At 36.4% G+C, this 13282-nt stretch overlaps 1 protein-coding gene across 3 annotated transcripts; it reads right to left on the bottom strand.

Annotated features, from left to right (window-relative positions):
- Window positions 1-1391: 1391 nt before the first annotated feature.
- On the bottom strand, window positions 1392-13238 carry Hou (GID complex subunit 8 homolog protein Houki). Of its 3 annotated transcripts, none has more exons than XM_069818614.1 (5): window positions 13097-13238; window positions 12755-12921; window positions 11964-12160; window positions 7405-7602; window positions 1392-2111 (listed from the first exon to the last, which is right to left on the bottom strand). In XM_069818614.1, exons 2-5 carry the CDS (start codon window positions 12870-12872, stop codon window positions 1935-1937), a joined length of 690 nt encoding a protein of 229 aa, XP_069674715.1. In that variant the 5' UTR covers window positions 12873-12921; window positions 13097-13238; the 3' UTR covers window positions 1392-1934. The 3 variants fall into 3 exon arrangements, with proteins under 3 accessions (XP_069674715.1, XP_069674716.1, XP_069674714.1); XM_069818615.1 differs by having other exon boundaries at window positions 12755-12916; window positions 13097-13229; XM_069818613.1 differs by lacking the exon at window positions 13097-13238 and having other exon boundaries at window positions 12755-13038.
- Between the last annotated feature and the right edge of the window lie 44 nt (window positions 13239-13282).

The following is a 13282-nucleotide window of genomic DNA, read 5'->3' as shown; positions in this document are numbered from 1 at the left end:
TATTTCACTTTTATATACGAGGAGTGTTCTTAAAGTAAGTTCCAAAAGGGTGTAGTAAGTAAACGGGAAGATATTTACAAACCATTTTTGTTGCATTGTATTCCCCACACTTCAATTACTTCTCAACATAATCTATCGAGGCATTTATCGAGTCGTGGCACAAGTCTTTCTATCCCCTCGTTGTAGAATTCGCCTGCCTGCGATGCGAACCACTCCCGCACTGCTGTTTTCACTTCATCATCGCCATCAAAACGTTGACCACTGAGGAACTTCTTGAAGTGCAGGAAGAGATGAAAGTCAATCGGAGCCAAATCTGGGCTGTAGGGGGGATGGTCAATTTGTTCCCAGTCAAATTTCGAGATGAGATTTTGGGTGTCACGAGCTGTGTGTGGCCGAGCGTTGTCATGATGCAACACAACTCCGTCGGTCAGCATCCCACGTCTCTTGTTCTGAATTGCACGACGGAGCTTCTTCAAGGTCTGACAATAGGTTTCTCTATTAATGGTTTCACCCCGAGGCAAGAATTCGATGAGTAGGACTCCTTTTCTGTCCCAAAAAACAGTGCACATGATCTTGCGTGTTGACATGGTTTGTTTGAATTTATTTTTCCTTGGCGATGCAGTGTGCCTCCATTCCATGGACTGCTGCTTCGAGTCAGGTGTCATGTGAGACGCTCAAGTCTCGTCACCTATCACGATATGGTGAAGAAACTCATCGCCTTGCTCACTGTAATGTGTGAGATAGCTTGTTTGGTTTTGTGTTCCTCAGCGAGCATCTTGGGGTACCCATCGTGAGCACAATTTTCGATATCGTAATCGATCTGTCACAATTTTGTAGAAAACACTCTGCGACATTTGTAGAAAATTCAAGGAAAGCGAAGAAATTTTGAACCACCTGTCACGAATTTTTTCATCGACAGCACGCACCAAATCGTCATTGATCAAAGATGGCCGACTGGTAAGCTGCTCGTCATGCACAGAGACCTGGCCCTCGTTGAACTTCTAACACATCTCCTGACTGTTCCATCACTAATGGCATCATCACCATACACCTCACAAAGTTGACAATGAATGTCAGCTGGTTTGATGTTCCTCGCATTCAAGAAACGGATAACAGACCGCATCTCACAGTCGGCAGGATGCTCGATCACTAAACATTTCAACTGATCACAACTAACCACACACACGGACTGAAGCTCTGAAACTGCATGCACAGCTTGCCTGAGGACTGAAGAAGAAAACACGCATGCGTAAAATAACGATTGCAGCGATACGACGGCTATAATTGAAAACGGAACTTACTTTAAGAACACGCCTCGTATTTTTTTTCACTGACTTGGAAGAGCTAAAAGGAAATTAATTCTGGTCCAACAAACAAAAGTAACAAACTACTTAACAAACACAATCTTGAATGTCTTTATTGGATCTCACACACTTCAGGAGCCAATAAAATATTCACATGCTGTATATCAACTACAATGAAAAAGTTCTAAGATATAAGGAACTTTGATGTCAATTCAGGCGGTTTTAACAGTGATTGGAAAAGACATATCAAACTTTTTAAATAAAAAAATAATACAGATATTTCTAACTCTGTCACAAGCGTTTTGGTCATTCTACAAAAATTAGATCAATGTGGTGTGATTTTAAGCATAATTTGATGGTTGTAACGAATTTATACAAAGACATTCTGAATGTTTATATAATAAAAGTACAGTTAAAGGTATAGTAAACGGTTAAATAAGCAAAAGAAAATTTTATGGTAAGAAACTTGTGCTTGGAGCCACACTGTTAACACGAATTATTCATTAAGATCAGCTTTCTCACACGTCAGATGGAACATGAACTTGAAGTTGGAAATTGACTCATATCAGTTTATTGTCCTTGATAATATGTTGAAGTATCCATAGGTTCCTCATTGGGAATAGCTTGTTGTCATTTAGGGCTGTCAATAACTGCATTTGCAAGATTTGACATTTTTGGGTATTTGATTTTCTTTTTATCCAGTTCATCTTGGGCCCACAGGATTAATTTCAAGAGGCTTGACAATTTTGGAGTAGTTGATTCCCGATTCTCCATCTTCAGTATTGCTGCATTCAACTCACTTGCAACCTGCAACGGAATCGGAACAATTAAGCTACTTGCAAAATATTTAAATGTGTGATATGAAGTATTCTTTAAAAGATATGACTCTTGAGAACAGAGAGAATTTTATGACAATCACAGCACCTGACTTTCTGTACCATCTTGTAGAATAAAACAGTTTATTGAAAAAAATAAACATCTTACTGTTAAATATGAAGATTTTAATTTTCAATAGTGAAGTACACACCTTGAAGTATATTTTGAACCGTGGTTAACGAGAAAGACAGGCTTCGGCACGAATTGAAGTCATGGCCATATTGACAATCGGCTAATATAAATACATGTTCTAAGTTCTAAAAAACAAAGGAATTGCTATATTAAACTCCTGTTAAAAGTGCATTTATATATAAACTTGTTCAATGTTGGCCATGTTATGACTAAGAATGTGATGTTGCGCCATACCCTGTCTTTCTCGATAGCCACGTTTTGAACACTGGTGGCATAGCAGACATTAGAATTAGAGCTGTTGATTTTATTAATCGAACCGATTAACTGATCAATTGTATATTAATCAAAACGATTAAAATTATCGTTCGATGAAGGAAACAACTGCTTTGTGAAGTATGTGCGGCAAAAAGTCTGCATATCACTTGGTGTGGTATACTCTTGAGCTATGACTGACAGTCATTAGTGTAAACTGATGTTATACGAGGTCTGTCTAAAAAGTATCCGACCTTAATTTTTCCCGCTTCTAAGGCGGCACCACTGTGCATGGTGGAAGGAGGAACTGTAATGCGCATGCTTGAATTTTTTCACCGCATTCGCTTGTGCCAGTCACTGGCTGGTGGTCGCCAAGTAAGGTGCTGTTCTAGGTGTTTGTCGGATTTAGTTTTCTCGCAAGATGACTGAACGAATTGAGCAAAGATACTGCATCAAATTTTGTCAAAAGCTTGGTGATTCTCAAAGTCAAACAATTCGTAAGATTCAGCAGGTGTTTGGGGAAGATGCGATGGGTGTAACACAAATTAAGGAGTGGTTCAACCGATTCAAAGATGGCCGCACATCAGCGGAGAGTGAGCAGCGTTGTGGCAGGCCCCAAACTGCTCGGAGTGCAGCTGTTGTTGAGAGGGTGCGAAATTTGGTGATGGCAGATCGTCGTTTGACCGTGCGGGAGATTGCCGAAGAGGTTGGAGTGAGTAAAGATTCTGCACATGCAATTTTGTGTGATGATTTGAACATGAACCGAGTGGCTGCGAAATTCGTGCCGAAGTTGTTGTCCCCGGAACAAAAAGACCTTCGTCGTGACGTTGCACAGGACCTTCTGGACACCGCCAACACTGATCCTGGGTTTCTGAACACCGTGATAACTGGAGATGAGTCATGGGTGTACGGGTACGACCCAGGAACAAAAAGACAGTCGTCGCAATGGAAGCATCCCGAGTCTCCAAGGCCGAAGAAAGCGCGGCAGGTGCGAAGCAAAATCAAGGTGATGCTGACTGTTTTCTTTGATGTCCGTGGAATTGTGCATCACGAATACGCACCGGAAGGACAAATGGTGACAAAGGAGTACTATCACGATGTTCTCTGGCGACTCCGTGATGCAGTTCGGCGCAAAAGACCAGACATGTGGACGGCGAACAACTGGCACTTGCATCACGACAACGCCCCCGCACATTCATCCCAATTGATACACACTTTCTTGGCCAAACATGGAATTACAACCGTTCACCAACCTCCCTACTCTCCAGACCTGGATCCTTGCGACTTCTGGTTGTTTCAAAAATTGAAGACACCACTGAAAGGATCCCATTTTGAGAGTAGAGAAGAGATAATGCGGAATGCGACGACGGAGCTGAACACCATTCCAAAAGAAGACTTCCAGAGGTGTTTCCGGCAGTGGAAGGATCGGTGGGCTAAGTGTGTGCAAGCACAAGGGGCCTACTTTGAAGGGGATTAGGGTCCCAACCCCGTCAGGTATTTGAAATATTTTTTCTGGCTAAAGGTCGGATACTTTTTAGACAGACCTCGTATTCTTGCTTCAGAAGGGCAAAAACAATAATATCGTTAAGTATAACTTACACACAAATCCCTCCTTAAAGCTCTCTTTTTTTGAAAACGTGGCATATGCGATCATTTACTATGGAAAGTACGTACCATATAATTTATTACATTTGCGGACATGTTGTTCTTCGTCAAAATAACCACCTGAAGGTAGCTGGAAGTTTATAATTGGAAGAGAATGATTCGAGTAATGTTATTTCTTGGAACTTAATATATTTGTTTCGTCCACATGCATCTAACTTTCTTTGTTCAGTGGTTCTAGATTATCAGTTAACTTTCAAAGATTATGCGTGATTGTTGGTTATTTAGAAGTCAGTATATTAAGTGTTGTAGATCTATATTTGTGAACTTTACTTATGCGTATATGACTTATGAACTGTTGCGTGGAAATCTTGTGAAGGTTTCAGATTTAAATTAAACGACTGTAGAAAGGTGACAGACAAAAGCACAAGTAGTGACTAAGTATAAACTGGAGTTTTTCTTTCTCAGTGTCAATTGCTTCTTAAATATTTTCGATAAATAAAAACGTCTATTCTTTATAGCATGTGGGATTTAGGGGCTGTTATAAAATTATATTAAGTGTTTTTGTTCAAACTTACTACACTGCTCAAAATCGACTAAAATTCGATTGATTAAAAGCATCCAGTTAACTCATTAAAATTTTTAGTCAATGAGAGCTCTAGTTAGAATTAAGTAAGAACGAACACCCATATATAATAAACTACTAACTGATGTGCTGTAACTATAGTGTAGAAATTAGTGTTAGGTACAACCCACTTCCAATTAGTGGTCGTTATTGTTCAAGATATATTGCGAGATGTGCAATTGAATGACATGCAGGAAAAGAAAACAGCCCAGATTAGAAAAACTGGGCCAACCACTTTTTTTCGCAGAATATGATTGATTTTAAGAGCATTTGATATAAAAATTAACAATGTAGATAATTTACTATTTTATATTCAGACTGAAATTCAACTGAGTTTTATCTCAATTCCAGTATTTTACAGAATGCTAACTGAATTGTCTCTTCACATGTAGGTTCTTTAGGAAGACACATAGTCTGTATAATGTTTCTAAATTTATTAAATTCAAAATGTATAAGTAATACTATTTTACTCATTCATATTGAATCAGTAGTAGTTTGGTGTGTTACTGATGAAATTATTTAACATTTAAGACTAAAATAACATTTTTAGTTTTTAAAAAATGTGGGTTAATTATTCTAAGAGCTAAATACTTTAATGCCCAGAAATGTTTCAAAATCAGTATTTAAAATTAAGAAACATTGCACATTACACACATTGCTCAAGGGATAAATTCTGTGGGTATGGTAATGTGACATATAATGTAAAGAGAACAGCAGCAGCGTTATGCAGATCTGTTTACTTATTTAGTAAACCAGTTCCAATTTCAAAGTCTACTTTACAAAAGAAGTGTGATCCTCTGCCTTCTTGCCTCCATGTTTTATCTTCGAAGTGGGTACTTTTTTTCCAAATGCCTATCAATTTCGTTTAGCTTCTGAAATACAATTGAATCAGTGAATGGAAAAAGGGAATAACTACTTTGAACCCAACTTTTCAGGAAACAAAAAAAACCTTTCTACAGCTTTTCTGTTAAGTTTTATTTAAATGTTGTCAACAATAAAAATGTTCACTATTGTTTGTAATATATATATTACCAAACTTTGCTCTATGCCTTGTTAATATTTGTATACAATTGTTTTAAATTTTAAGATTTATTTCCTTTTTCCACTCAATAATCATACATATGCTTTATTAGCTTCCTAGCCTCTCCTCCAGTTTTTTCCTTCTTTAAAAATGTATATAGATGATTAAACAGATTAATAACGACTTCCACATTACAATTTTATGGGAAAAAATATACAGGTGACTCAAAAGTCTGGAACGATATATATATATATATATTCCATATGCTTGATTTTCGATTGTTACAGGTGTTACCAGTATTTGTAAAACCAAATGCTCTACCAGTGACACATTCGATTCTAGCTCTCAGCTATCTCAAAAGCCGCCATTTTGAATGAAACTTTGAAATTTTAAATGGAAAGGGGGTCATATAAGTACTCAAAATCATCTGAAATTTTCTGAAAAAACAGTGGTACAATTCGTTTTGAGATACCGTATGTCTAATCGTTTTCAAGTTATTTAACGATAACTGTAATAATGACACAAACTTTAGTTACTGCATCTACACATATTTTGTAACACATATTTTGTAACGGTACTAAGGAAGCTTTGGAAAAGGTGTTTTTATGCAATTATGGTAATTAACTCTTCCAGCTTTACTGTTCGGTTAATCTGTGGCAGTTTCAATGCATTGTTGTTAGGAAGATTATGAATACAGAATACCGTATGTACATATATCCAAAGCTTGTGAAGATAAAATATCTCCTGTATACGAATAAAGGAAAGTGACAAGTTCTGCATGTAGTCGAATAATAACCCAACAACATTTCCCCTTTGTTTACGTGTATCAGTTACTTCCTGCAGCTTATTATTAGTTTATTATAAAAATTTTCCAATATTAGCTGTAATATAACAGTATGGAGTGGAAAAAGGGAACTACTACAGAAGTTATTTCCTTCTTCCACTCCACACAGAACAGACATGAGATTTTACGTGGGTAAAAATGTTAGTAATATTCCCTTTTTCAGCTCATCCATTGAGGAACAAAATGGCTATCTCAGTTCAATTTAGCAAAAAAATGTAGTTATTCCCTTTTTCCACTCACTGGTTCAATTTGTATTATCTAGAATTATTACATTTTATAGAACCCTCAATTTACAACTTGTATTGAGCAAGCCTATAGTCCAGAAGACTTGAGTATAGGTGCACTACTACCCAAATGGCTAGTGTTGGCTTTCTATGACAGAGAACTGGGTACGAATCATGGTAGGTCCAAGTGAAATGTGTGATAGACAAAGACAGTGCTTCATGCTTCATAGTAGGTTTTTTGCAGGTACTCCTATTTCTCTTACCAGCATTGCACCACTCCCTTCATTAATAATCATCTGGTGCAATGTAGATTACCTCCCATAGTCCACCAAAGGCAATGCTACAATGGCAAAAAGTTCTACAATTATGCCGAGTTACTCCTAGAAAGGGATGAAGAATGTCAAATCAAGTACCCACTATAGAGGGGGGGGGGAAAAAACGTGTGTGTAACGCGAATTTTCTGTACTTAAATTAACATAGGATTTAATTATGAAAATTGTGCCATTAAATTACATAATACTTACTTTCTGTCGATGTGTGGGATGTAGTAAATCACTGAATGGGCTCTTGTGTGGTTCTTCAAATGCTAGCAAGGCCAAAGTTCGTTCCAGTTCATTGAGAACTGTAGGATCTGATTCACCAGCTTCAGATAGTTGCTCTTGTGCAAAATGTAAAGCTTCTTCAATTCGTCCATTACGAATTAACTCTATTAAGTGTAGTTGCTGTACAAATCAAAAAATAAAATGCCAAGAATATTAGTATTAATATGTTCAGTGAAATTTTGCTAAAGGTACATGCAAAATAAAGAAGTTACATAAAAAATCACTAATTTCTAAGTCATGTTAAATAAGTTGAATGCTAGGCAGGGAAAAAAAAAATATATGATATATCATATTTATTCATCCATCACATTTCTATAAGACAGATCTGTTACAATTCTTTGGTCGGCGGGAAAAGGCACATAAGTAAAAAAAGTCGATTTTTGTGTTGTACCTAATCACATAAGTCTAGTATTTTTTCTAATTTTTTAAATAATAAAATTTCTTGCATTTTAAATTGAAAAGGGTCTTACTTTAACCAACATATGAATTTCATTATTATACTTATATTCAGTTGAGAGTAGATTAAAAAGAAAGTCTCCTGAAAAATGATTTCTTTAGAATTATGTGCCTTTTCCCGCTGACCAAAGTTAGGAATGTAATTTTTTATATAATAATCATCATCATCATCATCGTCAATAACTTCAAGGTTTAGGCCGATGGCCTGTTCCGCCTCCAGAATTTTATCCATCAAACTGGTCTCTCCAACGTCTCTTTGGTCTTCCCACTCGTCTTCTTTGTGTAGGTCTATAACACCATGTTCTGAAAGGTATCCTGTCATTGGGCATTCTTGTTATATGGTCGTACCAATTATTTCTATATTTTTCAATTATAGTTATTACACTCTCGATATTCAGTTCTCGACGTATATCTTCGTTTCTCTTATGGTCCTGTAGTCTAAATCCTGCTAGTGGCCTTAAGAGTCTCATCTCAGCGGCCTCAATTCTTCTCTGTTGGGCTCTAGTCAGAATCCACGTATAATATATATTGAAATTACCCAGATGTTCAGCTACTCAAACAACATTAACTTAAGCATATTTTTTTAATGTCTTGTTGAGAAATAAGATCACAATAACATTTAATTCAATGATTCCCAAACCAAATTGTTTTATACAGAGAGTTCAATTTAAAAGAGAACCCGCCATAGACAGCTACGGCATAATATGCTGCAAATGATGTCCCTTCATTTCAATGCATTTTCCCACAACTGACTGTTGCCTGTTTGCTAATTATGACTTATACATTCATTCATAGTTTCCTGACCAAGGGCAGGTCTTTCACTGCAACTCTAGCATTCTCCAATCTTTCCTTTTAGTTTCCGCATATGACCCATATATCTTCATGTCGTGTATCATCTGATATCTCCTTCTGCCCTGAACTCTTCTCTGTCACCAATCCTTCCAGTACATCGTTTAGTAGGTAGTTTCTTCTCAGCCAGTGACCCAACCAATTCCTTTTTCTCTTCCTGATCAGTTTCACGTCTTGTTTGCATTTATGTTCATCCCATACTGCTCACAGCTGTCATTTAGCTCCAGTAGCATAACCCTTAGTATCGTCTTCTCTTCTGCTAACAGCGAATCTTATGCACTTTATTCTTCCTCCTATTATCACCCCTTCCATGTTCTGAAAATAGTTCTTCACTAAATCCTTCAAGTAAATGTTGAACAGGATAGGTGATAAAGGGCTTCTCATATTCCTGTTGCTATTTAATTTTCTTCTGACATTTCTTCTTCTATCCTGACTTTGACTCGTTTCATATAAAGGTTACAGAACAGCCTTCTCTCTTTCTAATCCACACCAATTTTCTTACATCCATAAATACTATATACACTTCTTTATTCTTCTCGAGCTATCTTTCGCCAATTGTTCGCAGCAGTCCAATTGCATCTTTTGTACCTTTTCCGTTCCTGAAGTCAACTGTTCTTCTTGCAAGTGTCCTTCCATCTTAAGGTAAGATCACACGTCGCTACTTTTGCAGCGCTGCAGTACAAAAAACTGCGCAACTCTTGTACTGTGATGTGTGAACAACGGTGCAACCCGAAAAGTAGCGGCTGCCGAACCTGCTGCCCGCTATTTTTCCATACTGCGCGCAGCTTAAAAATAGCGACGTGTGAACAGGGTTTTCAGGGTTGCAGCTGCAGCATTTTTGATATCGGTTTTGTTGAAACTTTTGCTGCGGTTGCAACCAGTGTTACCACCCAAATGTGTCAATGATACTTCTATTGTTTGGATATATTTTAATGTTAAATGTGATGAAAATAAATTATTTCTAACAGTTATTAAATACACAACACAGTCTGAGCATAATTGGTGACGATATAATTCATTTTTAAAATTTTCCGTAGCGTAGTTCCAAACATTGATTATGTGAATATACTGTTGGTTATCATTTAAGTATATAGGCGTTTTTAAAAGCTTTATAGTAAAAATAATGTCAATTTCTGAATACTAGATACGACAGAAAAGCAAATAATAGATAAGGAAGCTTTCGCATGAGTTTCTTAATAATGCGAACATAACCACAAAATATATATTGAGAAGTCAACACGGAGATGGGAACCTGCAGCATGACTGCAGCTGCAAAAGTAGCGCCTTGCGTGTGAACAGACTCGCAACCTCCAGTTGCAACTTTTGCAGCACTCGGGTTGCGCAGCACGAAAAGTAGCGTGCAGCGCACTACTTTTGGCTTACGTGTGAACACGACACGCAACTTTTGCAGCTGCAGTATAAAAGTAGCGCTGCAAAAGTAGCGACGTGTGACCGTACCTTTAGAATACAAATGACGCTTCAGTATTCACAGGAGAATCTTTGCTGAGTGCAATATCAAGCTGATAGTCCTCAACTCGTTACATTTCTTGACATTATTTTTTCTTTGGTATTGGCAGTAACACTATCTCTGTAAAATCTTCAGGCCGTTCACCTTTCTCATATATTTCATTGCATAATGACTGACAGAATTTCCTTCTTATCTTTACCCAAGCATTTCACTAATTCAATGGAGATTCCATCGACTCCTGTTGCTTTGTCATTCATTTCCGTAAATGCTAGTTCAACTTCTTCCCTTAAAATAGAAAATCCTTTTTCATCTTCTGATACGGTTGCTTCGTCTTCTATAGCCACATCATCTGGACGATTCCATGTATCATATAACTCTTCTACATATTTCGTCCATCTGTATAGTATTCCTGGTATGTCTGTTATTTCATATTCGATTTCGTCTTCTATCAACCACATGAATTTCCTGTTCTTATTTGTGAAGTCCAAATATTTTACTTCGCAGTACATTAAACCATATCTTCTTTTTTCTCTAGATCCTCTATTTCTTTACATTTCTGTTTCACCCAGTCTTCCTTCGCCTTATCAGTTTCTTTTCTTAGTTCGTTGTTTAGTTTCCGTAATTTCTTCTGTCTTCTTCTGTGTTGACGTTTTCCCATTTTTTCCTTTCCTCCATCTTCAACATTTTCACTGCGACCCAAGTTTCTTAATACACCTCTGTATCCTATTGTTTTTTGTGTTATCTGTAAGCAGATTTTTAGATGAGGACGTATACATATCACATAGGAATATATTACTACTACAAACAAAATATACACATACAAATCAAGCTTTCAGTTATAACTCCCTGTGAAGTTGATTTAAATAATTTCGAGGGAAAAATATACACATAGTTATGTTATGTACTCTTCAATGTGTGATCCTCTTTTAAATTGAATGCACTGTATAATGTGATTACTTTATAATGAGGTAAAAAGCATTTTTTTTCTTTGGTTGATGTATTTTATTCTTTCTAACAGCTATTGGCAGAACATAGATATTTCAATTAGAAGAGAACACTTCATAAGTGGAACTGGTAGATGCTCAAGATTGTGTGCACATAGTGGGAAGTTGGTTGTGTGCACATAGTGGGGAGTTGGTGTACAAATTCTAATCTTATCACTGTTTTTATTTAATCTCTCTCTCTCTCTCTCTCTCCGTACCCCTCCTCTGCATCTGAACTGAAGAATTGTGGATTCAAACTTAATTAAGGCAGATCACTTTCCAGACAAAATAACCCAAAATAACTTCTTCTGAAAATGAAATATTGTAAAGCCTGATATCTTATGTTATTAAGTCTGTAGCATAATCGACTGATTAATGTCATCTACAAAATTCTTATTTAAATGGCCTTTGTACTGTACATTTACTATTCCTATTTGATGAAGATGTTCTGCTGAAAATTTCTCTACTACTTCTCTTCCATTAGAGGGAACGAAGTTCATTTTGCAGGTTCGCTACTTTTGAAAATGGAATTCCATCTCTTCCAGACTAACAGAATGAGAAGGATGGAATAAAACCAAAATTCAGAAAATTAGCAAGGACGTAAAATAAAGTATGATAAACTGTACATTTCTCCTACCGGTATTGATTTATTATTGATAGCACAGAAGGAAAGAAAGCACCCACTGTTAATTAACAATGATTGAACATCTAAATTATTACAATACCTGCAGGTGGAAATAGAGATAACGGTCATTGTCCAGCAATTCGGGATGAAGCTGATTAACTAATGCCGTAGCTTCTTGTATGCGTCCACTTTGAATTGCATCTCTTATTCGGATTCTATCATCTAAAGAATCCAGTTCCATTGATGGACTAACACCAGATTCTTGCTGAAATTTCTCTGCTGCTTCCTTGAAACCCTCTGTTGGAAAAAAATTAATGAAAGAATGTATTTCCATCAAATGTTCAATTCAATATTATAAGCCATTATTAATCAGTAAAATGTCACTGTACAGAGCAAGACTATCATGAAACTATTGTTCCAACAGTGAGAATCTTTGTTGACAGATCATTTAAATTTATTTTTTGCAACCAGCATTCCCATTACACCATCTGATCTAAGCACCAACAATGTTCTAGTATCACTTGTTCAAGATGTAGGCCTACAGTGTGACTGTAAAATTGTGGTAGGTATTAGAAGTCACTGAAGAGAATAAAAGGCAATTGGGATGCAGTCACGAAGTGTTCAAATGAATAGACTTTAAGATTATGACAATGGGCATACTTGATCACTGTTACAATGTTCAGTTAAATAACTATAATATTAATTATGTTATCAAAAAAACAAACGAACAAAAACCATTGCGGCTTATAAAGTTTACATCTTACAGCAGCTATACACGGAATACTTTATAAACAGTGCACTTTACACTAAATTAGCTCTAAATGAATATATTTTTTTAGGTTAAGTCCATTTCAAAATCGCTGTCAATTAATGTGAGACACTTCTGCTTACCAGTAACTAAATAATTCATTATAAGCTTGTTCATATCTGCTCGCTGTATATGCAGACCTTCAAGACGATTCATCCAGTCATCCTTCGAAATGTTTTCGTGTTTCTCTGTGTAACTCATATTGTTAATTCTTAATCCGATTATTACTTCCTGACTTGAAACATCTAAGCTGGAAAAAGACGACATATGAATCAAAAGTCACAGACGCTAATTTAAAACTTCAGAGAACTACTATAATAATTGAAGATACTCATTTTAATCGGTGTCGCTTATATTCTATTATGAGTATGTTCTAAAAGTATGTTACGATAAAATTAAGCATTTCTTCTAATTTCAACACAGACCTTAAAAACGCTGTATCGTGATAGCAATTCTGATTATTGGCATGACAGCTGATTGAACAGCACGTTCAGAAATACATTTTCCGATATTACCACTCTGATCAGTCGTGTACCATACTGTAGGTGTACGGTTCTTGAAAACGTTCAATGAATATCAATGGACATTTTAAATACTACTTATATGTATAA

The sequence above is a fragment of the Periplaneta americana genome, chromosome 2 (assembly GCF_040183065.1).
Source record: "Periplaneta americana isolate PAMFEO1 chromosome 2, P.americana_PAMFEO1_priV1, whole genome shotgun sequence".
NCBI lineage: Eukaryota > Metazoa > Arthropoda > Insecta > Blattodea > Blattidae > Periplaneta > Periplaneta americana.
Note: the sequence above shows the minus strand (reverse complement) of the source record. Positions and strands in the feature narration are given on the sequence as shown.